Below are 27,399 nucleotides of genomic sequence, written 5' to 3' on the forward strand. Positions count from 1 at the left end.
TTTTAATGCACATTTTAATTTTTAACATTCCTTCCTCTCTCTTCCTTTCTCATTCCTTGAGGTCCTCTGGTCTCAAACCCCTTGATTTTTCTTTCCTATTAAAAGACACAAAGTGCTAAAAGCCAGTCTTCCTAGTCCATGATGTTGGTGGAAAGAGGTTGCCTTCAAAAGATTTCTAGAGACAAAGGTGCGTTCCCAGTACATGATGTGGTCTGGGCCAGGAAAAGTGGCAGGAGGAGTCCAAACCACCTTTCCAAAAAACTCCAACCCCACCTTACTATGCCAAAAAGTTATTATAACTGATATCCAGCTGGCAAGCATAATCCTGCCTGCTGGGCAAATTCAGTCTTGCAGGTTTCACATTTCTGATTTCAGTGGAAGTATGCTGAGAGTTTTGGGCAGGAAGAAACAGTGGGAGATGCCACCTATGTCAGCAGATGATCAGTGCTCCTTGCAGATGAGAATCCTGAAATGTAGTTTTAACACAGCAATAATGTTTGAGCAGCACAGAAGTACATTTTCTTGCCTATAGTTCTACTCAGCTCTGAGCAACAGCGGGGTGGGGGGGATGTTGTTTTGCTATTTTTCCCCAATAAAATGTGTAAATGTCAATAATGCACAAAGATGTAGGAAAAAATATTATATGGGTCTGCATGACAGGAATGACACAGGGAAGAAGCCCTTTGGAACAAAATGAGTCTTACATATGTATAGAAAGGAAATAAAGATAGAAGTGAAAATTCCCCCCTACACACAAATACACGGGTGGGGGAACAACTGCAGTTACTCCCTCATGCCTGGGGTTTCCAAAAGTGATAGAAAAGGATAAAGAAAATGACTGAGAAGAAAGCAAGAGAACAGCGATTAGGCAAGGCCTCGACAGTCATGGACCCAGCAAGGTTGCTGATGTATTGCAGATGAGGCGAAGGAAGGGGAAATGGAGCAACCCAAACTGACTTAGGAATTGCTGACTTAGAAATTGTCTATGATCACAAGCTTAACTATTCCATAAAATCAGCTTTCTGGAAACTAATTCCCTCACTAATTGAGCATTAGAGATCTAATTGTCTACACTGTGTCTTCAGCATTTTACTGCTAATGCCTCCTTTTAAAACACCTCAACATTTAAAATAAATCTAACCACTGATGAAATGCCATATTTATGTCCCCATCCTCAAAAAACTTTAATCTGTGATTTAGGAATAACACAAATTTCCATAGGCCCATTAATTGGTTTCACTGGGGCTACCTCCCAGAGCACTATGGACCAGAACTTAAGGCATATGTCCTGGTCTTAGGTGTTAAACTTCCTTCTTGATCCATACAGACACTTTCTTTTATATGAGATTGAGATACTCTGCTTTGCTCTGTGGAGGTCCTCACCTTGCTGTTACCATGAAAGAAACTCAAGCTCCCAATTTACTTTGCATTACAATGCCTGGAGTGGACGACAAGTACTGGCCATTCTCCTTCCCTGTCACACACCCAAGCTTCCTGCTGCCTGCCCATCTCCATTCAGTGCACCTAGGCTAATGGATAACGCACCTACCTCCTACCTCTTCTGGTCCTCAGCAACTCCTCCCCACCAGGGGAGGAGGAATGGCCCTGTTGTGTAATGGCACACTTGCACAGACATTCTCCTCCTAGGACATCTCCTCAGGCCCCTTCTCCATCAGCCTGGAGGTCTGCTGGCAAGCTCCTCAGCTATCTCTTGCTATCTCCACCAGCGGTTTGCCTGGCCCCTGCAAGCCTGCCCTGGTCACATACAGCATTTATATGCTGTTTACCAACATTGGCTTGGGCATTGGGGCTAAGTTTATTTGGGAGGGAAGAGAAAGGAAAGATTAGATGTTCTAGGTCTCCATTTTTGTTTTGGCAGGGTCATGCTGCCCAGACATCCAGACAGGTCAAGGGGATCCTGGCAAGGTGTGGGAGCCTAGCTTAATGGAGAGACTTGGAAAACAGTTTAAACAAAGGTGGTAACATTACTAACAGCCACTCTGTGGCCTGTTGCCATGCTGTGAATGGCTACCTTAACCATTAAGCCTGCTGACAATCAAAGCACGGACTTCATGAAGAGAAGGGTTGATGCACAGAAGACCTTAGGAAAGTACCTTAGGTGTTTAACAATGCTTCTGGGGCGTTACGTCTGAATCCTCACTGACATCTCAAAGAGAGGACAGTTTGGGGCAGCAGTTTGGAGCAGGACTGAAGAGCTGGTGGGAGCAGGGTGGGGAAGGGGAAAGGCAGGCACCCAGGGGTGGAATTGTCCCGATAGCAGGCCACAGTCAGAAGCATGTTGTGCACCTACATGATGGCTTGTCTTTCCTTTAATGCTTTTAATTTTTCAATTTCAAGAAAGATAAATCAGAGGAGGTAAGTCTAAAGAGTATTAGTGGCACCACAGGAAAATGCGGGAGGGATCAAGTGCAGCGAGGATCAGAGGAACAAAGGGAAAGAACTACAAAATATAGAGAATCCTAAAAAAAGACATTACTGAGTGGGATGGGGAGAAAAGAAAGAGAGTCTAAAAGAAAAGATGAGTTGTATAAAGAACAGTGCTTCAGAAGAGATAAGCTCAAAAAAGGTCATCAATTTCAGGTTACATATTCCTCTTAGCAAAAAGGTAGAAAAGTCAGTTACATTAAATATACCATTGCCACATATCTTTTCAAATGGAAAGGGAGAAAGGAACAAAGAGGTGGATAGAAAAGTTGTATGAATAAGGAAATGCTTCATTTATGTTATATACATGCAGAACATGCAGCCCTGGGGTTAAGAGAAAGGATGGTAAACCATATCTCTTTTTTAAAGTTGACATTTGTGATGAAATTGATGAGAGATTTAAAAATCCAGTCAAACCAAAAAAGAGCCAATGAAGGTGAATGCAGCTAAATATATTTTGGGAGCACGGTAACATTAACAAGGTAACATTTACAACTGTGTTTTAATATTGTTTGATATTTTCTATCCATGTCCACACTTGTAAATAAGGACTATCATCTAGCATTTGAGCAGGTTCTCAGCATTTATTGTCATGGCAATTTCCCTTAACAATTTACACATACAGATCCCTTACAGCAAACAGTGATGATGGTACTCACTGTCATCCATGCCTTTGTGTTAAAGAATCAGGCCAGAAGATTACTCACTCTCACCAACACATAAAGACACCCGCAAATGAAAGAACTAAAAATATTTTACATGTTAGAATGATAAGAGAAAAGTAACCTTGGGAAGAGAAGATGATCTGAAAAATGAGGATGCTACTCAATGGACAACTGAAGACAATTCACTAACCCCTAAGGAGTCAGCTACACATAAAGGAGAATGACCATCTATATTTTCCTGCAAAGAAACTGGGCATCACTGTGCCATATATGATTGCACAATTCAGTAGTGGCATAAAGGGCAAGTCCCATAGAAGTGTCTACAGACAGAAGTACAACAGTAATCCTCTGGTCTTTCCCTGCAAAGCATGGGTGGGAGCCCTGCAGCCTGCTCTAGGCACTGTCCTCCAAGGAAGTTGTAACAGTCCCCATCCCTGAGGGGGGTGAAGTCACTCAGCACTTCAGAAAACACCAGTAAGAAAACCAGAGTCTCTAATGTTGCACTGGCCATTTACCTATGTGAACAAAAAAGAGTGGGAAACATTTTATTATACTGATTGTAGCAACCTTGTTAAAAACGAAGAGATGAATAGAAGCAAAGAAGATTTAGTTTAGGTATTAGGAAATAAACTCCATAGTGGCAGAGAAAATGACCTGGAAAGACTGCAGCACTCAGGTCAATGTCTGTACAAACAAACCCCATTTCTTTACACAGGTCATTTGAGGACTCCACTGTCATTACCAGCATAAGAAGGGTGAATCTAGCCTCAGAGAGATCATCCTCTATTTCCCTCCATCACTTTCATATTGGGACTTCAACCTATTTTAACCTCACCGGAGACAAAAATGTGAATCTGTTCAGGAGAGTCAGATCAGAAGGCAGCTTGCACTGATTCACAATCACTTAGTAACTTGCTTAAATAAATGGTGGACATGGAATATTGTCAAAAAATTGTTAATCATTTTCTCTCAAATCTGTTTGGATTGTAATATTAATTTATACAAATCTTTACAGTTATAAACTTTCTTTTACAAAAATTCCTCTATACACCTAATGTAGTAAGCCCAGGGTTAGTTCTATGCACATCTCTAGCTAGAATGGACACAAAAAATACAGTCATTGTAAAATCTGAATTAAAATAGCTGTTAATCACTTAGCATAAAGATAACTGCAATAGTCGCAAAGAAATCAAAGGTCATTCCCAACTCTAGATTCCAGTTAGCTAAAGAAAACCACCTCTGCTCACTTTAGTTTTCTGTCTTTTTTTAAATTATTATTTTAAAGAAGCAAACATCCTGAACACATTCCTATAGGTCTCATTTTCTAGAACTGCTTTTTGCCCTCCTATTTGTTATTTCTTGGGGGACTGTTTGGCATTTATGCCTCATGACTTCAAACAATATTAGGGGTGCAAGATGAAAAAAATATTAATTGCTTTCTAGTTGAAAAAATGTCATTGCTGGATTTTAAAAGGGCAGTCACAGTTGATCTGGTCTGTTTTTTTTTTTTATTCCAGCTCTGCAGAGTCATGGCCAATAGGCTGGCAAGCCACCAGCTGCAGACAGCCTCTTGCTCTTAATTAGTCAGTTCCCCAGTTCTCCTCCCTTGTTATTTCTGTTCTGGTCACCACAATTAATTCCCATTTCTTACTCTTGTATTCACCTTCAGCTCATTAATTTTTACCCAGTCTCCACTACTGATTCAGCTCAGCATTTTGCAATTTCTCTTATCACTGTTTAAGGCTATATTCATCTCTCTATGGTTTTGTACAGTTGAAGGAAAAATTTTAATTGTAACTTACAGAAGAATGGATGAATATTTTACTGTTGTCAGGTCAGTGCTAGGGAATCTCCTGTTTCTCCCACCAGCCATTTTCCTTCCTAGGCTGGCCTGGGAGCTCAAGGGTGCAGCAGCGTCATCAAACACTTCTTTCCCCTGTAGACTTAAGAAGTGCTTTATGCTCAAGCATGCATGAGAAAAGAGACTGTCTGATGAACCCTTATTATCAGATGGAAGTTCCCAGCTCCAAGTGTTTTGGGTTTTTTTAATTAACATTACAAATTTTATCCCCCAATGGAGGGTGTTTTCAGCTTCCTGGGCAGAGCTAGGAGTCACTGATTGATGGCCCTTCCCCAGGGGACTAGAAATCTGTCCCCTTCAGGTTGGGTTTCTGTTTTGGTCATTTTTAATTCAGCAGACTCATGGTGTCACTGAAATTCTTAGTTGTTATATCATTGTGCAACCAAAGTCATAGTTCAGCTGTTTGGTGGCTGTACAAACATACTTCAGTCTGAGTTGATCTTAATCCTTTTAAGTGGATCATCATATAAATTTGGAAAAAAATATTTAGATTTTCTCTGTAGGGAAGTAAAAGGAAGTTTGTGCCTACTTAATTGCCAGTCCCAGGACTGTATCACTGGCAGATAACAGATCAGGTCAAATATCAAAAGATTGCAGAGAAACTCTTTAAAAATCAGTTCGTTGTAGGACAGATTTTGTTTGGTCCATATTCACTTGTGTAACAGTGGAGTTGTATCCCTTGAAACTAAGCTCAAATGAAACCTTAATACACCTCTCTGACTATTCTGAAATCCTTATTAGCAATGCATGTTTTTATAGACAGTGTGTTAATGTCTGTGATTATGCAGGGAAAGAGCCATTCAAAAAAGATTTCATACTTATTGAAAGAACTAAAATAAGTACAAAATGACTACAAAAGCTCCATACATATCTGCCAAGTTGGTGGTGCAAAGTAATTAAAAAAAAACCAAACAAACAAGTGTAAAGCTTCATGAAATACCTAATGCATGAGTTTAAAACACTTGTTATTTGAAGGGAGTGACTCTTCAAAGCAGACATTGGTATCTAACTCCCAAGGGAGAACAGGAAATGTATCAACTGATGCAGTTGGTAGCAGCAGGCATTTGGAAAGAAATATCTCTCAGTGGCACTGAGAAGTGAAACAGAGTTCAAATTTCTGTGGATTGTCTGGCCCAAAGTTCATGCCTCTGAGCTCACATTTCTGTGGTAAAGGAAAATTAAATCTCAGAGTTTAAGATCTGGGGTTCAGTGTGGGCATTTATTAAAAATCATTTGTCCTCTCTAGACCATGAGTATTTTGTGTTGACCTAGATGGAGTTCTCGGGCATTTCTACTTTTTTTCTAACGCAACCTTAGCAGAATTGTGCTAATAAAAACAAAGACACTTTAACACAGTGATTATCATCCTAGCTAGAAACTAGAAGCATAGTGGCATAGGGGGAAAAAAAAAAATTAAAAAATCCCAAACTTCAGAAACCTCAACTGAGCAAAACCTGAAGAACAGCTATTCATGGTGATTTATAATGCATTTTGTCCTGGGTTCAGTCACTTCATTCAGACTACCTTTTTAGAGATGCTGCAGTCAGGGCTATAGCTGCACCAGCCAGCAGCGAAGTGAGCACTTCCCGCAGAAGGCAGATCAGTACTTTCTGTCCACAGCTCCTCTGTGCAGGAGACCTGTCACTAGCAGCACCATCTCAGGTAGGTATTCAGGGTTAAATGAGATGAGTCTAGCATTAATGTATTCAAATATATTTTCTGATTGTGTCTATGACTACCCCACTTTCTGTGTGGGGGAGGTTGTGCATTTTTAGCTTTGGTAGTCTCCTTTGAAACAAGATTCCTGTTTCTCAATATTAAACCAAAGTCAGTATGACAGATGGTGCTAGAGTTGGCTGTCCCAAGTCTATCCTGTGCACTTCTAAAAAGTCTTGTTTGTCCTACGTACCCTAGGATACTCTGGGGATACGAGAATTTTGTCATTTGTCTCAGTTGCCATCATCACTTTCCTGTCAGTCAAAAGTGCTGTATCTTAGGCCAATCAGAGATTTCTGGTTCTAGCTGAGTTTAGCTTCGGAAGCTCCACATCTGCTGTCTCATGGGCAACATTCACATGCTCTCATCAACCTGCCATGCCTCTCATCAACCTGCCATGCCTCTCATCAACCTATGTGAGTAGCCTCTGCAGCAGACAGTAGAGCCCTTGAATTAAAATGGAAGTCTTGCATGTTACTACCAAATGTTTGCTCTCCGGATAGCACTCCCAAACCACTACCTTTTCAGTTCAAAATACTGCATTGTATCACAAGTGGCAGCAATGAGAAAGAAACATTGTCCTTCCTGTTTATCAAGTATACACTTGTATTCTCAATCAGCTTTGTTCACCTAAGTTCCTAAGGAAATGCAGTTCAGTTGATCCAGTCTTTAGTAGCGACTGAATTGCTGTGCAGGATGCAGTATTACAGAGTGGGCCTAGCTTATAGAAAGGTTTGCCTATGTGATGATGACCAAGCTGGAAAGGTCTCTCTGCTGCTAGCTTGACAAAAAGAAAAGAAAAAAAATAAATTATTATCAATTAAGTGTGTTTGATTAGGTGTCACTGAGAGAAAGAAAATGCCATTTCACGTCACTTTTTCGAAAGCACAAGGTGTGTAACTTTGGGGGATGATTTTACTCTTGACTAAACTTTGGATTCAATATGAAAATCTCAAACTTCCCAAAGGAAAGAGATTCTGCATCTTTTAATGAAAGAGAAAACATCAATATAAACATACACAAATTTACAGAGAAAGGATCAACTTTAATACATCTGGAGTAAAAGGTGTTCTTTTTTAAATATGGTATAAAAATAAATGCAAGAAACATTAACAGAGAATATACAGACAACAGACAAAGACACAGGCTTTCTTTCTCAATGTGAATACATCAGTGAAATGAAACCTTCTGTGCTAATTTATTGTGCAATAAATGTGATGCCATGTATATTTATTAATATATGCATTTTTTACATTTCTTCCAGTTTTTGACTGACTTTTTTTTTTTAATAAACTGTGCCTAGCAGAAGCTTTTTTTTTTTTTTTCACTGTACTTGAGCTTGCAGAAAATAAAAAGACACAGATCCAGCTTGATATGAAGGAGGAAGTGAGCAGACAGTTTTCGAAATGGAGGCATCGAAAGGCTAGAGAGTCCCTCGGAGTCTGTAATGCCTTAGTATACACAAAAGAAAACAAGTCAGGTCCTTGCTCATGCAACATCTTGTTCTACTGTCCTCTGAGTCAGGCAATCAGTGAGCTACAAAGTATGTATAATGATTTGAGTCTGCTTCCATGCTACAAGGTGATCCTTTTAGTAGGACTGCACTAGACTGGTTAACCTCTTTGATGTGAGCGATTTCCCCTGAGGAAAAGATAAAAACAAAAAAAAAAAAAACAAAAACAGAAAACAGAGGCATGATCACTGCAAACCTGTTCATCAGCAACCACTTAGTGTTGCCACATCACTGTCAAATAACTAGGGGCACCAACTGGAGTCTGTCAAATCTTTAACCACAGGAAGCCCTTACACTTAAAACACAACACCTGTACTGCCAGCCAGCCAGATTGTTTCACAGCATAATCTAACGACTTTAAAGGCCATTTTTTGAATGTGATTGGTTTTAGCTGATGACAAACTAATGCTGAGGTTTTTGCTGTTGGTCATACCCAGAACTTGAAGAAGGCTTCTACAAGCAATCAATGTGAAAACTGCAGTAGTTCTATCACGGAAGACAAAAAAGATGTTTTAAGCTAAGAAAGTAAAAGGTGGATTGCATGTAGGCAAGAAAGCAACTTTCTCATGAATGCAACTATTGGCTTTGATGAGATTACTGTCTCTAGAAACATTGTTCAAATGCATAACATGTGATGGTGTAACAGTGCTTTGAAGTTGTTTGAATTGGATGGTGTAGGGTATGTCACCATGGTATATTTCAGTCAGATTTGAGCTTTATCTGAGCTGGACAAAAGCTGTGAACATTGTTAACAGCTCTCCTAGGCCATCCTACTGTGGCTCTGATCCAACAGAGGCCAAGCTGGCATGGCAAGCTTACATCATTCCTCAAAATATCATAGGCATACCCTGATAATGTAGCACAAATAGATCATAAAACATTAAATGTAAAGTGGCTCTAACTTTTCTATTACATATTTGATTCTTACATTTATTGTACTTTTTCTGCGATGTATGGCAAATGAACGTATTCTATCGTATCAAGGAGTTTTTAAGTAATTTGCTGCATTGTAATTTGTGGAATTGCACAATTTAGTATCTATTGTCACTATCAATTAAAATTATGCTTACAGGATTCTGTAAGTTGGTTTTGAGCATTTGCTCTAATGCAATAAATCAGAGTGGGTCTTCACAAAAGGAAGAATATTTTATTCTTTGAGCTGCATAATACAAGTTGAACAGACTAGGATGAATATTTCCCCTATAATATAATTTTCAAGGAAATACATGATCTGCAATGTTGCATTAGACTGCTCATCCATCAGGTTCACTATATCATCTGTCAGTATTAATACTCTCTTCTCTGATAGGTGGAAAGTGTCCTTCCCATCACACTCTCTTCTCTATGTTTAAATTTAACTCTATCGCTTTCTACCTATATTAAATTCGTAGATTCTTTGTAAGCTGAAAGTATGTTAAGCCTGAAATTATGTTTTCCTCTACTGTAACAGGTAAGATGTTATAGTAAGCCTTTTTTTTTCCTTATTAAAATAAAAAATGTGTCCACACCTGTGCGGCACTGGAATGCAACTTAAAACAGCATATTGAAAATTGTTTTGTTCGGTGACTCATGAATGTCCACCTTGGACATAAGCTCAGAAAATATTTAGCATATGCCAATCTTTGCCTTTCATTAAGTAACTTGTGATTAATTTCATAGGTCTGCAGGCCTGGCTACTCTCTGTAAATATGTATGAGTTCCCTTTATTACTGACCTGCACAAAACAGATAATTAAAACAGTTGAACCAGGAGCTCTGTTTAGTCTCCAAACAATTTGTTCAATAACACACTACAATGCTGGCCAACTCTTCTTGTGGGATAAAATGTGTGTAATAATTTTTTATTCTTATCTACAACAATTCATTATTTATGAATTCTAAATTCCCTGAAACTTTTAGATGAAGCATAGCAAAATTCTATCATCTTGGGAATCAACTCTAGTAAACTAGTGTAAACTGAATAAGTTTTGACCTAAAATCAGGCCAAAATCTAGTTGCTACTTAGTTATCTGATTTGTATAATCTTATTCTATATATTATTTGAATTTTATCTTATAGACATGGTAAGCTATCATGACACATTTTTTCCCTACCTATTACTGGTCTTTGGATATATTTTCTCCTAACCCCTACAGTGATAAGGGTTTCTCTGAATGGTCTTTACCTCCTCTTCCTGCCTCACAGAACATTACACTTCTTACAGATATGAATTCTCCACCTGAAAAACAAGAATGGATGCTCTTTTTTTCAGGTATTAGCAGTTCTCTTTTATGTTGTAATAGGAAAACTGAAAGTTTACAAGATACAACCTCTTTAAGAGATCTTCCATGTTCATTCTGAATCATACTTAGTTCTTTGATTGGGAAAATAAGCTTTTTAATACACAGAATCCATAGCAGCCCAACATACAGATTTATCCCACCTTCTTATCCAGAGCTGCAGGGATTTATTGGTTTTCAGTTTATAGAATATCTGTTTAAAACTTCCAGAATATACTTTTGCTTTAGCTCTGTATCATAGGGTTTATAATTATCACTTCTAGGAGAATTCCAGATTTACTCAATTTACAAACTGCTGTAAGGATCATCCCTTGTGGGTTGTAACATTAAGAGCTGAGCCTACCTATTTCTTTCAGACACAATGTTAATAATATGTCCATCAGCCAAACTTTGATCTGGGTAAGTATATCTAACAGGCCAGATTTGAAAGGTGCAGCATGAGAGTCATTACACATAGGAAAATGTTTCCAGTGCTAAAAAGATTAAAGAACACTTGGAAAAAAAGTTGAAAGAAGTGGTAGATGTTTGTCTGATGAATGAAAAGGAGATCCTCAATATTTTCCATACAATGTTGCCATCAAAATTTAGAAACTTATGGCTAAATTCTAAACAGGATTAGGATTTTTGGCTAATTGGTGCACTTTGGACACACGGATTGAAACTGCTTAACAATTTTGCTAATAATACACAAACTAAAAGAAAATCCTGTGCACATACCGTGACAGGGGAAATGGAGTATGAGGAGGAAGAACAGCAGCTGGAGTGAAGAAGTACAAGCCTCAGTGTTCAGTCCCTACCTTAATGTACTGTTTAACATAGAGTTGTTCTTCTGACTGTGCTTTTACAGAATTTTGGTGTAAAATTACATAACCTTGTACAGATGTATGAGCTGCAAAATACAAATGTGCTGACTTATTTATGCAGTGTGACACTAACATCTCAAATAATCCAGCAAACAAGTAAGTAACAACCTCAGTACATATGTGGCTTATAAGAAATCAATATGAAATTTATATAGGGGCTGGAGCTGAAATGGATGCTAGAGGAAGATCAAGTCCTTTCCTATTAAAAGATTAATTCTCTTCCTTTCTGCTAAGCAACCTTGCTGGCCTCATTTTCAATTTTCTTTATTGCCCGCACAGATGCTCCATGCCATGACTGATACTGGTAGAGCTAGAAATGAGAATTCCACATATCTGACCAGGTGTAACAGAGAAACAGTGTGATCTCTGATGTGAGCAAAATGGAAATCAACCCTTGTTGCTCTCACCCCTCCCCATCTGCTCATGTGCAACACACCTGCAACATACCAGCAGCTCAGCTGGCATAGGCAGCAAAAGCTCCCAAGTAATGTTGCAGTGCACATACACACAGAGTCAGTATATAAACAGCCCCTGACAGAAACACATCTGGAGAGGCACAGGTGCAGAAACAGTAAGTCCTTGTCCGAGATTAGGCAGCCTTTGCTCCTCTAGCACATGGGGTTAGGATTCTGCTTAGGTTTCCACACCACCACAGGATGCTGCTTTCACCCAGGTGCACTTCTCTTTTGGACATGTGAGAAGAGAAGGAAGTTAGCATTTACTGAATTTGGGTCTGTCACAGGGATTTGCAGTCCTCTGTTCATTTCTCATTAGAGCTGTATCATTGCCTTGAGAGGTCCATAGACAGGAGGCAGCAGCTAAGTGACTGTGTTCCTGTTTGACTCATTCTAAATTGAGTGACAATCATAGAATCATAGAATTTTTAGGGTTGGAAGGGACCTCAAGGACCATCTAGTTCCACTCCCCCTGCCATGGGCAGGGACACCTCACACTAGATCAGGTTGCCCAGAGCCACATCCAGCCTGGCCTTAAAAACCTCCAGGGATCAGGCTCCTACTACCTTCCTGGACAACCTGTTCCAGGGCTTCACCATCTTCATGGTGAAGAATTTCTTCCTAACATCCAATCTGAATCTACCCATTTTTATTTTTTTTCCATTCCCCCTAGTCCCATCCTAACCTGATACCCTAAAAGGTCCCTCACCAATTTCTTTCTTTTTTCACACTGGTCTTTACATGTACTGATGAGCTGCTCTCATCTGTGAGTAACAAACTTGCCAGATGGGGTAGTTTGAATTTGAACACCCATCTGAAGTTACTAACATAAGATTTTCCATTACACCAATATTATTGGTTATTAAATGGAGTCTTGTTTATGAGGTTGTGAGTGATGATAATTACCATCTGATGGCTCTCTAGTTTAATATATGATGTGAGTTTGGACTGTTTTGTATTGGTTGTAGTTCCATAAAATATTACAAACTTGCAAAAAGCACAGGTTTTGCCTTCTCTATAATTGAGAAGTAATGAATGAATCCTTAAGACTATCAGTGGTGTCTGTAGCCATGGTGGAGTGTCTCCCTCCAGACAGGTCTGATACATTCTTGCCCTCCTAACTTGGTTCCTTGTGGGACAAGAAAAATTGCATATGGTGGAAATTAAATTAGTCCACTACCCTGTAAATGACATCCTTTTGTTTCAGATTTCCAGACTGGTGATTGCAGCTAAGCACCAAGCTAGTGCTCACAAAGGTGTTCTGCTCAGACTATCAGTCTGCCACTGTCATGAATCCCACATGCACATGAGAAATTAAGGACAAATTTGCCTGAAAGGACTTGTTCCCCAGAAACATACATAGAGAACATTTCCAGATTTTTGTAACTTTTCTTTTTTTTTGGTAATATGGATTTTTTCCCCCATGTGAATTCCTCAAGTGTCAATTTTCCAATGCCACTGAAACAACTGATTTTCCTTTTTGTATTACTGTAACAAGCACTGGAATTCTCTTACTCCCTGACTTACACTTTTAATTCCCTATTCACTTTACTGGGGTGCTGCAGTTCACTACACCTTAACTATTCCCAAAGAGAAACCTGAGGGGCTGAGATGTCCGGGGAAGCAGAAACAGTACAGGGGGCGTGCCCTTTACAAAGTTTCTAAACTTTCTAGTTTAACAAATGCTTTTTCATAGCAAGTACAACTTCAGTTATCACTGATCAGGAGCCTCTTGTAGACTCCATCTTAATGAATCAGGTTATGAATTACAAGGTCATCTCCTCAGCTTCAGTCCCTAGACACAATCAAGGCAACTGGGTTTTTAAAAACATTTCAAGTAGCAAACCCTGATGTCTAATTTAGTTCAATACAAACCCACTTTGATATACAAAACAGTGAAGATTAGTCTACATTTTCTAAATAGAATTAGAATAGAATAGAATTAACCAGGTTGGAAAAGACCTTCGAGATCAAGTCCAACCATCAAAGGAGAAAGAAAACTAATTTTCATTTTACTAAATCACTCAGAGATGGCAGCATTTATCTAGGTTGTAGATGACCTGTTTCACCCCTATTTTCTGTATTAATCAGAAGAACAGACATATACCACAGTCCCTCACTTTGAAGTTGAACAAGTTAATCAGAACACTGTAGAATATTCTGAAAAATGTTTCCCTCATCCCTGCTGGTTGGAACCACTGTACCAAGGTAGATAATTACATATTATCAACTCATCAACTGAGAATGAGAATAGAAGAACAAGGATGCCTGGTGGCAAGGGGTGCTGGGGGCACTGATGTGAATTCAGTTGTCTTGGAGAATAGGTTTGCATTTGAGCATCCTGACATTCTGAATTAATTTGCAAACCTCTGAACCGCCAATCTAATAGAGAATATAGATCTAGCAGTGGCAAGTTTTACTTTCATACCTGACCCAACTTGACAGACTCCACCCAGATTCACAGGTAGTAATTTGAGGAAACGCAAACCCACAGTTTTTTGTTTTATAGCTTGCTTCATGAAAAAAAAAGAATCGCTCTCTTCTACTGAAGAAGTACTGATGCTTCATATCCAGAAATCCTCGTTCCCATTTCTAGCTTGCAGATGGTTTTTTGGGCCTGCCTTGCATCTCTGGCATCCTGCTGTTCTGGTACTTCTGCCCTGAGGATTAGCACGATAAAAATCAGGCATGCCTGCAGGGCATAATGCTCCAGTGTTTGTGCACAGAACTGCTGGTTTATCAGTAACGCTGCTCTGAGAGGGATTAGTGGAGAATCATCTTAGTGCCTCCCAGTTTGTCTTCCATTTTCCTCTTTTTGCACTGTATTCTCCTCACATCTGTCTGCACATTGCTATTTTTCACCTTATAGCCACATGTTTACACGTTCTTTACAATAACCAATTCCTGATCTGTGGGCTGTTTAAACTCCCTTGAAGAAACATAGATACTGCAGCTTGCCAGGCACTGTAACTGGCACAAAGCCTCTCTCAGAAGTCCCAGATATACCACCTACTCTTTAGACTCTCTTTTAGTAACACAGGATCTTTTATTAATATGGAACTTTCTATGAAAATATCATGTATAATTTTATCATACACAACATTGGTTTATAGATTAACCTGCTTAGACAACACACAAATCACACTGCAACATGCTATGGCAACATCACCATGCAAAACATAGGGGTTTTTGTTTCAAATATTGGGATAGTTTCCTTTGGGGCTATTTATTTACTTTTTAGTGTCCTTTACAGACTTTGTCCCATTGAATCCAAATTTCTTCCTGATTAGGGTGGATTCAGAGCATATTACAGGACAACTTTACCTATAAGAAAGTAGTTAAAGAATTACAGTTTTGTTGTAACATGTGAGATATTCCCACAGACTTGCAAAACTTCATTATTTCACTGCATGGTTCTTCTTTTTTTTTTTAATTATTACTAGAATATATATATATATATATATATATTTTGAATACTTGAAGAAATTCTTTGGAGCCTCATTATATGGGAGGCAGTTTCTCAGAACTGTTTCCCCTTCCCTAGAAACTAGAAAACAAAAACCATGACCTTTGCTGAAAGCTCCCATAATTTTCATTTCGATGCACACAGCTCCACTAACCAGGTCACAGAAAAAGCCACAGACACACACACACACAGCAGCATCACCTGCACAATTCAACAGACAATGCAGACAAACTTGAGTATAATCCAAGATCTTTCTACCTCTTTTCATAACAGGTTAGTGCTCGCCCTCAGTGTTGGTGTACAGTTTTTATGGCATGGGAAAATAGGGATGTTTCTGCCCTACAAAAATAAATGCGTTGAGTGCTTTAGTTTGAACTTTCACCATTAAAAAAAAATAAATCCAAAGAAACCGGACAAGTAGAAAGAATCCCACATATCTGGAAGTCAGTGGATCTTTTGGTAGGTGGCAAGAGAATGCCCACAGCAAATTTACCAGCCTTTATGTTTTTTACCTTTGTGAAATAGCTTTTGAAAATTAAATATTTCAAAAAAGTATATAAAATTAGATCTTGTAGTCCATTATCTAAATGCAATCCCAGTCAAACCATTGTGCATCATCGGCATGAATTATTGGTCCTGAAGATGATGCACTAGACATTAAGGAAGATGGGGAACTTATTATTGTTTATTTTTCCCTATGTCTAGCTTTAAAAAAATGCAACAAACTCTTTCTGAGGAAAATATGAAGGAGACAGAATATACATCCAATGCATTTAAACTATGTTAGAATTAGAATTTTGGGAGGCATCAGAAAAGGGAACAACATCAAGTAAATTTTAACAGATTTTTTTACTACAATTATAAAAAAAACCCTTTATTTCACCCTTCCAAATGCAAAAAGCATGGCTCCCAAAGGTCCATTCTTTCATGTGTCAGTACTGAGGTCAGTGAGAAAAAGACTAGGGAGGAGGGGTTGAAAGCACATTATTAAGCTGTCATTCCGGGGAAAATTCACAAACTGTGATGAAGACACTTTTTAACTGCCAGGCTAGAGAAGCAAAAGGGAAAGTAGGTATCAGTGAGAGGGAGGGGAGAAGGACGTCCCATCAAGTTTTACTTGTCTTCCGAGGCAATAAACTTACCACATTGCGAGTGAATTTCTCAAAAGATGTTCGACGATCCAGAGTGTTTTCCAACTTAAATTTAAAATAAATAAAAACGAAACAGAACGAAAAATGAAGGGGAAAAGAAAAGCACGAAAAAATGGAGTAGAAAACAAGTACTGATGAAACAATGGACTGCAAAACAAAGTTTGTATATGTCAGGAAGCAAACACGGGTATGAAATGGGACTCTGAAAAACAGGGGATGGGCAAAACAGATACAGTACTTGACAAAAAATATTTTTTTATGGGAATCAAATTAGTTTGTTTTAGAAGGAAAACTGAAAATAAAAAGAAATAATGAAGTGCACATTTTGTGTTAATGAACTGACATTCACAAACTTAAGGACTTCACACGGACAGTTGTAGCTTTCTGGTATTTTCAACATCTCTCTCTCTATTGGATCTTCAGAAATGAATGTTTGAACAAAAAAACAAAATCACACAGCACTTTGATATAATTTTAAGTTGTCATTATAAACAATTAGAATTCTATGGTTCTAATAACTACCTTGTTCAGGTAACAGCTGGGGCCCTGACTTTGCAAGGCACAGGGCTCCCAACTGTTTCAAGGAGATTACTATTTAGAACCCACAGCTAAAATAATTTATTATTATAGAAATCTGCATTGCACAAGCTGCTCCACATATTCTGGGCTGTGTCTGTTCAGAACTCATTTCATAATCTGGATTTTTCTAAGTAAATGTTACATACCAAGACATGAGTCTCTGTTTGCCGGAGCGTGACATGATCAGTCTTACAAGTCAGATTCTTATCCTACTCAAAACTATTCATGTAATAATAGGGAAATAAACAGAATTAAGAAGCCCCTATATTTATAGATGAAATTAGAAGTTATTCATATGAGTAAGTTTGTTTCTAAACACATTCTTCAGCATTTATAGATAGAATAAAGAGAACAACAATTATTACATAAGCAAACTTGCAAACATGAAAGACTATTCTTCTGGGATTTTATTTTATTTTTTTAATGTATTTGTAAAGCACTTTGCAACTTAAGGTGCTTCATAACAGAGAAAACAGTACAATATGGGATGTAAAAATAAAAATAAGTTTTGCTAGATTAACTTATTGAAACATGCCCGCATGCAGGATATATACACATATATGTATATTGAACTCCTGTGTGTATGTGACCCTTCAAACACGTCAAGCTGGTCACCTACCAGATATCTAGTTGCACTGGCACAGGGGAGAGAAGACTGAGTATTGTTGCAAACATAACCACCGCTTTGCACAGTGGCAAGACAAAGGCAAGATGGACTAATACCTTTTTCTTGGCCTGTAGCAGCTCCTGGTAGGCACTGGATCGTATAAAACGAGGATAAGAATCACTTTTCATCAATTTGTAAATGTGCTCCTGAAAGGGAAAGAAGGAGCTGTTATGCCCATAAAAGAAGATATATATAAAATAGCAGGTAGTCATATGTTTTAGTTGAGGAACATATACCAGCTATCAGTATTTTGAATAGGAAGTATAGAATAGGAGGTTGCAGTTCGGAAGCTAAGGCTGAATTATTCTTCATTCTTAAAGCAGAAATCACACCTGTGTGTTATGTATAAAGAACACAACACACCATTCTTTAATTTATAGTCTCTATTTCTCCTATGGAATTATTTTTCCAAGAATTTGCAAGGCCAGTTTCAAACTTCCCTTACACTAGTCAGTTTAGCTAAGTGACTGAATAAGGAGTTGTGCATCCTTCCACACCTGATTTTCTGAATTAGTTTCTGGAGATGATTTTCTAACTTCAAAGGCTGGGTAAAGGGTACTAAATTTAGCACTGTAAATAAGTGCTTAATTAGGAAGGGAATCTCCTAGCTACTCTTGAAAACATCCTTTGACAGATGTTTAGTCTCCTATCCAAACCAAGATATAAATATATAGAAAAATATAAATTTAAATAAATGTTAGAAATACATTAATTTTATATGTAAATATATGAAAAATAATAGAAAATACTATATTCCAATATAAAAAGGAATGCACATATGCAAATTGAAAATAGTTCCAGGATAATCTCATTTCCAAGGTATTTATTTTTCAGAGGCCTATGAAAATTTGGAAATTCTTATTGAGAAAACAAATGAGACAGGCAGTTTATAGAGCTTTTCTTTTCAGGACATTCTCAGTTCTGTAAAATATGAACACATAAAAATCTATGATGTAGGACACAGTCTAAAAACATTTTTAAGGAAGCTACTGAATTGGGTTAGCTATTTTTGGTTTATTTTTTACTACAGGAAACTCAGCACAGTAATCAAGATGCAGCAAATAAACTGTGAAGTAAATGCTGTTTCTCAGCTTGGTACCGCATAAAATTATTGAATAGCGAAAAAAAAGCACACGCCATCTTGCTTGAAAATCATGATAAGGTAAAATTAAAGCTGATTTAAATGCTTTGTTCTATTAGAAACTCCAGAAATTATTCTAAATTACTTTCACTGTATTTCTTGCAGTAAGCAGAGAAATTCTGGCGTATACTCAGAACTTAAGCTGTCTCATTTGGGGAGTTTTATTCCACTCAGTTTGTACAAAAGCAGCCAATGCAGTCAACAGGTAGCAGAAAGGCCGATGGCCTGGTTTTGTGTAGTCCCCATTTATCCTTATCCCTTGACTTTGTGAACCCTCCCTGTTATTGCTATATAAATACATTGTGTTAAAAATTTACCTCTTTTACTTCCAAATGGATTCCAGACTATTTATTTTGTGAATTTACTTCTCCTTTCCCCTACCCTTTTCTTTTTGTTTTACCTTACCAGGAAAAAGGGAAGCAGGGGGTTGGGGGGAGGAAGCTCAATCTGTTACCATTTGAGCTTTTAAACTCCAGTTAAAACTCAAACCAGTAGAACATTAAAATGTTATTTCTATGCAAACCCAACCATGTACAGGCAAGAATAAATTAGGCTGTATTAGATTGTTATTGGACACATTAGGAAAGAATTGAGGCTGGATGTTATTTAAAACAATTGGTCTATTTTTTTTGTTCAGTATGAGGAAAGTACAGGTTTCTGGCTTTTTGACCATTTAAAACTTTATCAGAAACGTTAAAAACATTATCAGATGGCTTCATATTCTCAGAAATTTTCATAATCTAATTCTCATTCCCAGTTCCCCAGTGAAAGTTTGCTGGCCCAGGCATGGATCACTGTTTTCTGTGTGAAAAGTAGATGGAAAAACATTTGAAAGGAATATCCCAAAGCTGAAAAAGGTTTTGTAAGAAATGAATGCAGGAAAGGGTAACACTGTGTTGAAGTGTTAAGTATTTAAGTATGATTCTGGTTTGATATGGAGTTCCATGGTGCCACCTTTCAAGTCAGGAAATGCTTTTCATGACAATTTTATCTGCAATTAAATGACTATCCAACTGCCAGAACAGCTTATAAGTGATGACTTTCCTGACTGGATGGCTGTGAGGACCCTGTTGCAGGCCTAGTCCTGCTTCTGACAAAACTGTGCTACTTTATGTGGAGCACTCCATAAAGGTGTGCGCTCAGAACTTCACGTCAGAAGAGGGCAGGTACAATCTGCCTCCTTTTTCCAGAGAAATGGAGGCTTCTAGGTTTGAGTTCTATGCTGCATTGGATCAGATAAGCAGAAGTATGACATGAGGAAGTCCTGCTTGTGTAAAGTCTGAGTACTCCATATCTTTCACAAACGAAGGCCAGGGTAAGGGGGGGAAGAGAGGAGAGAGATCTGGAAGTAAAATGCATTTGAAGTTTTATACCTATTAAAAAATACTTTCAAGGAATTTGTCTTTTATTGACTCAATTGCAAAAATATATTTTTAAAAAATATTTCATCTTCCTAGACTGTGTATTTGTGTAAGTTATTTCTGCTATATGCTGCATTCTTAAGTCTCCAAGGGGTCAGCAGATGGAAGCAAAACCAGCGTTTGGCTTAATGTATAGTAGTTTAAAACAGTGGTTATGATATGTCTAATGAAAACTCTGTTGTTGCATCATAGGTTGCTATTATTATATTAGCAAAATGAAAAGGTGATAGAATTATTTCCCCCTCTATTTAGGCCAGAGACACTTCCCCAGAAAGCAGAAAGCCCTGATAAATTCCCTTTCTCTTTTGTGAAGCTTGAAGCAGTACCTCCTGACTCCCAAGATGATGACCTAATAATCAAGCTGTAGGAAATTCTGTAGGAATAAAGATCTCAACCACACCTTTTGACACCATTTCACTTTACATTTTCATCACTGGACTACTGATGAAAAAGAGAGGTTGGTACTAATTCTGCTCCTTTTACTGAGCCCAATTCTTACCTATTGCTTTTCTCAGAAGTCTGCAAAGATGAAATATTGTTACAAGTCACATTAAGTGTTGCATTTAATATAGTAGTACTTTTTTTCTTTGGTGGTTTCTGTTGTTTTGTTTTGTTTTGTTTTTTTTTTTTAACTTCCAATCTCAAAAATTTAAGTATCTTCACATATCTAGCTCTGGTCAAAAGTATCTTTTGATGATGGTATTCAAACCATGACTAAATCAAAACCCCAAAAGCCATATAAGACATTTATAGACTGTTCTTTACCGCTGTAATAGTGATTGTTGAAAAGCAACTCTATAGGATCTTTTCCTAATATTCTATAGAGAGCAGTTTAATAATATACAACAACACTTTTGCGCATTTATTGAAAGAACAGGCAATGAGCCTGTATCAAGGAAAGCCTTTCAGAGACAGATCTTGGGAAGTATGAATCAACGTGTGTGAGTGTGAAGCTTTTTTCTTAATGTAACTGAGTATGAAAATTAAGAAAACAGGAACATGAAAATATTATTTTCACTGCACTATACCCTTTGGTCTATTTGAAGAGTCTATATCAGGCATAGAAGTTTCATTAAGAGCTTTAGTAATTCACAGGCCTCATGAAAGAAAGAATGTTACCCATTTTTACTGCCAAAATGGTATTTTAGGAAACAGAGCATTACCATTTAATCCCCAAATATATGGGGGTTTTGTTGTATATAAATGTCACTAGCCAATATCTATTTCAGATATTCCTAAACAGGATTGCAAACTGACCTGAGCATCTTCAAATGTGTATCTTCCAGGATCCTTTACATTCTGCGTGGTTTTGTCATAACTTTTTGAATCTAGATTGATAGCGCTGGGTGCACCTGGAGCAAGAAATTCTTGCCAGATTTCTTGGACACGAGCAGGAACTTCACGGATAGGCCTCTTCTTCAGGTCTTCTACTGCTAACCAGAACCTATGACACAATATTACATCTTGACTTCCAGTTCACTATAATCCTTAATGAATTGCTTTCACTTTTCTTCATTCTTAAAAGACCCCAAAGTATATGAAGTTTTCATCTAAAACATGGTAAAATAAGAAAAATCTGTGATTTTTATGTTGGAGTCAACATTCTGGTATACTGTCTCAGGCAATCAATCCATCGTAAGAGCAATTATTACAAGCCTCTTCGTGAGACAGTTGGCAAATCCTTCATTACATATATATGGGTATCTTGCTTATGAGAAGGTTTCCATGTAAATGGAATTAAACAGATTTAATTTCACCTTAACCACAAGGGTTTACATAGCTTATAAATCTATTGCTTTTTGACATTCTTTCAAAAGCTAGTACAAGCTTATGTTCTTGCTATCTACGTGAACTTCTCTGGGTCCTGCTAAACTATAAACTGTAATTTTAATTTTGCTACTATTAATCCACAAATTATGCATAAAGTGGAAAAGCATTTGTTTTGCTTGCTACAATTGAATTTTTTTGTCCAGTATTGAATTTCTATGCATGTTTTTATTTAAATGTTTAATGGAAATTACCATTCTATCTTTCCTTCTGCTGTGCAAACCAAAATCAGGCAGTCACATACAGTGCAGGCCAATTCATTGTAGCCTTCCCACTTAAGACTGGAGGAGGTTAGCACAATCACAGCTAAGCCAGCTATAAGCTTTTCTAATCACTTTTCATTTCCTGTTATGATTGTTTTATCATTATTACTTGTATGGGTGTTCAGATTTTCTCATTGCACAAAATAATTCCAAATTCAAATAGCATTCCATGCTTAGCTATGGTGCAGACCACTTAGTGTTCTACCTCCTGCAAGAGTTCAGCTATGGTTTGCTATTGTTAAATATGCAATATGTGCCATCACAAGTTTTCATTATTGCTTTGACACAGCTGATCCTATGAAACCAATAAGTTGAACCTTGAAGTCAGTTAACTGTGAAGTAAATTGCATTTTACAAGACTGACAAATAATGTGGATGCATTAAAATGTTCCCCCACGGCTTATACTGTGAGATCACACTGATATCCCTTCACTTAGTTAAACAAGGATGGGACTGGGGAGAGGAAGAGTGGAACCGTACTAAGACCCCCAAAAAAAAGCAAAATTATACCACTCCTCAGTCCAAATTCTAATATAGTTATTGCTACAACTCTTAGGAGAGGCTAATAAAGCATAGCAAAGGAAACCTTAAAGTATTCCTCTTGAAAGACATTCTTCACTTGAGATGGTTTACTACTGGGAAGTAATTAGTCCTTCATAGTCTTATTTTGAAACTCCTCAGTAGCGCAGCCATTATGGTCACCTGCACTTTGTTGAGGTGACTATTGCAGGTATTTCTACACACTTCAATTTCCCTAGTATCTAAGCACAATCTTTTTGTCTATTGAGCTCTAAGATTCTCCAAGAGACAGAAAAGAAATATTGTCTCAGTTTTGCAAATATATTAATAATGTAGTAATGTACACTGGCTTCTCCAAGGTCACAAAGGGAGTCTGTGCCAACAAAAGAACTTTGGTTTCAAAAATTATCTGTAGCATGACTTATCTCTATAAATTGCTGTGTGAACAAAGATCCTGCACAGCACCTAGGGACGCATCTTGATGGCAATGCAGTAATAATAGAGGCCTCATAACTCAAGTTTAGAAACTGTACAGCTCACAAACTCTAATTCAGTTCACTCTGTCAAATTTGGGCAACCCACTCTGGCTTCCTTAAGCTGCTTTGATATTTGCATTTAAAAGTGTATATCCTGCAGAGCTAACCCTTCAAGTGCATCTTCTTGGAGTGATTATTCATGTGCATCAAAGTCAGGTAAGGAATAGAAAAATGAAAGAGAAGGATCTTCTTTGTAAACACATATTTTCCATCACCCTGCAGACATCCCGAGGATCTAGCTCAAAGCTGTCAACATTGTTGTTTGTTTCATTATGTCACTGCCAATACTTTTGGAAGTCACCACAAACATGCTTTAGGAAGCTGTTTTCTTTTGCAGGTAAACTTTTTCATATAGATTATACCTATATTATATAGATTATAGATTATACTCAGTTATGGATAAACAGATGGAAGATAAATCTAACTTATTTGAGATAACATTCAGCTTCCAGTACAGAATAGGCAGGTTGTATAGACATGCCCTTACAGGCTGAACATAAGCTCTTTGATAAATAAACTTTATTCTACCCTTCTAACATTGGCATTTAAAAATCCTATTGAAAATATGAGTTTCTAGATACAGAAACCTTTGCAAAGGTGGGAAGAAAATACAGGTTTCTGTGGCATATTATATCTAGGGTGCTTACTTCACAACCAGAACACATTTAAACATTTTAATCTACTTGACTGAAGCAAAAATGCCTGCCCTCCTCCAACAGAGGCTTAAAGTATGCAAAGTTAAGAAATGCCAAAAATGAGGTTGCCACCTCTTGCATTTTTAAAAGTAACTTTACTGAACATTACATGGCAACCAGTAGCACACATAAAGCAGAAATGCAGTCTGCAGGACCTCAGAATAGGGCCTCAAATCTGAAGACCACCCTATCCCATTTTACTGCTCTCTGCCTCATGAGCTGTGAACAGAACAAGGGAACACTCCTGTAGCAAACAGGATGCAGTCTGCAATGGTAAATGTGCACAAGGGCAGGAGAGGGGAAACCCAGTTGCAGTTTCTGGACAATGATATATACAGACTTAGGGTTACTTCATGGAAGGAAGCTCAGTATCTCTGTCCTTAGATGAAACTCTGTATCTAAAGTTCGTATAGGTTTGCTTTGGCAATGGAGACTCTCTCTGGAAGATGCTAAGTACAGTTAGAACAGAAACCCAAAGCACTGGCTCTAAAGCTTGCTGGTGTCTTCTGTTCCAGCATCTGAGTTGCCACATGGTGGGTCACATGCCAGATATATAGCTGAGTGAGTGTATAGCACATGATGGTTGTCTATCTAGCCACATGAAATGATAAGGGATGTAAAGAAAAACAAGGCTTCTACAGGTACGTTAACCAGAAAAGGAAGGTTAAAGAAAATGTACCCCCCATAATGAGCAACAGTAGGAAACTTGTATCAATGGACAAGGAGAAGGCTGAGATTCTCAACAACTTTTTTGCCTTTGTCTTCACTGGCAACCCCCCTCCTCCTAGCTCTCATGACGGCCCACAGGTTGGAGACCAAGGTGTAATATCCCTCCCACTGTAAGTGAAGACAGAGTGCATAATCATCTGAGGAAGCTGAAGGTATACAAGTCCGTGGGACCTGATGAAATACATTGCAGAGTCCTGAGAGAACTGGCTGATGTGGTTGCCAGGCCATCATATCTGAGAAGTCCTGGCAGTCAGGTGAGGTCCCTGTGGACTGGAAGAAAGGAATCATCAAACCCATTTTTAAAAAGGGTAGAAAGGAGGACCCTGGGAACTACCAACCTGTCAGCCTCACCTCTGTGCCTGGGAAGATCATGGAACAGATCCTCCTAGATGCCATGCTGAGGTACATGGAGGACAGGGAGATGATTCAAGACAGTCAGCATGGCTTTACTAGGGGCAGGTCCTGGCTGACTAACCTTGTGACTTTCTATGATAAAGTGACTGTGTCAGTAGATAAAGAACAACCCAGGGATGTGATCTATCTGGACTTCTGCAAGGACTTTGAGAAAGTCCCCCACAACATACTGCTCACCACATTGGAGAGATACAGATTTGATGTGTAGATAGTTCAGTGGATAAGGAATTGGCTGGATGGGCTCATCCAGATGGTAGTGCTCCATGGCTTGAAGTCTTAATGGAGAGCAGTGACAAGTGGTGTCCCTCAGGGGCCTGTACTGGGACTTCTGCTGTTTAATATTTTTATCAATGACATAGACAGTAGGGTTGAATGCTGAGGGAGCTGGCAGACATACTCAGCAAGCCACTTTCCATTATTTACCTGAAGTCCTGGCTAACTGGAGAATGGACTGGAGGGTAGCAAATTTAACACCTATCTACAAGAAAGGAAGAAAGGAGGATCCAGGAAACTATAGACCTGTCAGTCTGACTTTGGTACCTGTGAAGGTCATGGAGCAGATCATCTCAAGTGCCATTCCATCCCATATAGAGAACAACCAGGGGATCAGGCCCAGTTAGCATGGGTCCAACCTGATCTCCGTCTATGACAGGATGACCAACTATTGGATGTTGTACTGGGTTGAGGCAGCCCCCTTCCCCACCACTGGCAACAATAAACACTCAGACAAACGGATTGCAAAAGTGATGGAAAGTTTAAATAGAAAGCAGTGAACATTTACAGAAAACCAAAAGCGCAGTGACAAAGAAAAATCCCAAAGCAGACCTAGAGAGATCCCATCCCCACCTGAGGGTACACCCAAGACCCCCAGGGCTCCTTCTTCCCCCTCCCACTGCTAGGCTAGTCTCAGCTGGCCAGATCTGAGACTGCCCATCCCCCCATGGCCTTAGGCCTAGCCAGGCCCAAAGCCAGGAGACATCTCCCCCAGTTACCGGCTGACGGATGAGGAAGAGAAGAGAGCATGCTAGACTCCGCACTGCATCTTATAGTGGTGCAGAGAATTGTGGTAGGAAATACTACATAATTTCCTGTGTCCACCCCTCTGGGCTGGACTTCTGGACACAGGAAATAAACATTGCAGGGGGGCACCCAGCTCAAACTGCAACAGATGTCTATCTAGACTTTTGGAAAGCCTTTGACATTGTTCCCCACAGAATTCTCATGGACAAACTGGCTGCTCATGGCTTGGATAACCACACACTCTGCTAGATAAAGAACTGGCTGAGTGAAGGAGCCCAAAGGGCGGTGGTCAATGGAGTTAAACCCAGCTGGTGGCCAGTCACAAGTGTATTCCTCAGGGCTCAGTGTTGGGACCACTTCTGTTTAACATCTTTATTAATGACTTTGATGAAGACATAGAGAGTATCATCAGTAAGTTTGCAGATGACAGCAAATTGGGTGGGAGTGTTGATCTTTATGACAGTAGGCAGGCTCTGCAGAGGGACTTGGATAGATTGGATCCAATAGCCAATGTTAACAGGATGAACTTCAACAAGGCCAAATGCCAGGTCCTGCACTTGGGTCACAACACCACCAAGCAATGCTACAGGCTTGGGGAAGTGTGGCTGGAAAGCTGTCTGGCTGGAAAGCTGTCTGGCAGAAACGGACATGGGGGTTCTAATTGACAAGCAACTAATTGACAAGCAGCATTGTGCCCAGGTGGCCAAGAAAGCCAGTGGCATCCTGACTTATATTAGAAATGCTATGTCTAGCAGAAGTAGGGAGGTGATTGCCCCCTTGTACTCAGCTCTGGTCAGGCCACACCTTGAGTATTGTGTCCACTTTTGGGCACCTCAATACAGGAGAGATGTGAAGGTGCTGGAGTGAGTGCAGAGGAGGGCAATGAAACTGGAGAAGGACCTTGAGAATAAATCTTATAAGGAGCGACTGACAGAGATGGAGCTGTTAAGTTTGGAAAAGAGAAGGCTGAGGGGAGACCTCATTGCTCTTTACAACTAGCTGAAAGGACATTATAGAGAGGATGGTGCTGGTCTCTCCTCCCAGGTAATCAGTGATAGAACAAGAGGGAATGGCCTCATGTTATGACTGGGTAGGTTTAGACTGGTCATTAGGAAGAATTTTTTCACAGAAAGGCATTGGAATGTGCTGCCCATGGAGGTGGTTGAGTCACCAAC

General features: G+C 38.8%; 1 protein-coding gene across 12 annotated transcripts in view; it reads right to left on the minus strand.

Annotated features, from left to right (window-relative positions):
- Positions 1-27,399, minus strand: part of RGS7 (regulator of G protein signaling 7) — a 315,923-nt gene that overhangs the window by 10,398 nt on the left and 278,126 nt on the right. For 4 of the 12 annotated variants that reach the window (XM_068155272.1, XM_068155218.1, XM_068155226.1 and 1 more), the window contains 4 exons: positions 21,479-21,665; positions 17,716-17,805; positions 16,405-16,458; positions 7,119-8,138 (listed from right to left, as the gene is read on the minus strand). In XM_068155272.1, coding sequence (XP_068011373.1) covers positions 7,881-8,138; positions 16,405-16,458; positions 17,716-17,805; positions 21,479-21,665 — 589 coding nt within the window. In that variant the 3' untranslated portion in view covers positions 7,119-7,880. Of the gene's footprint in view, positions 1-7,118; positions 8,329-10,363; positions 10,418-15,520; positions 15,602-16,404; positions 16,459-17,715; positions 17,806-21,478; positions 21,666-27,399 lie in introns of those variants that run through there. The other 8 variants (XM_068155245.1, XM_068155255.1, XM_068155265.1 and 5 more) reach the window with 8 other exon arrangements.

This window comes from Melanerpes formicivorus, unplaced genomic scaffold (genome assembly GCF_026170545.1).
Source record: "Melanerpes formicivorus ecotype bairdi unplaced genomic scaffold, bMelFor1.0.p_v2 SCAF_2, whole genome shotgun sequence".
NCBI classification, from domain to species: domain Eukaryota; kingdom Metazoa; phylum Chordata; class Aves; order Piciformes; family Picidae; genus Melanerpes; species Melanerpes formicivorus.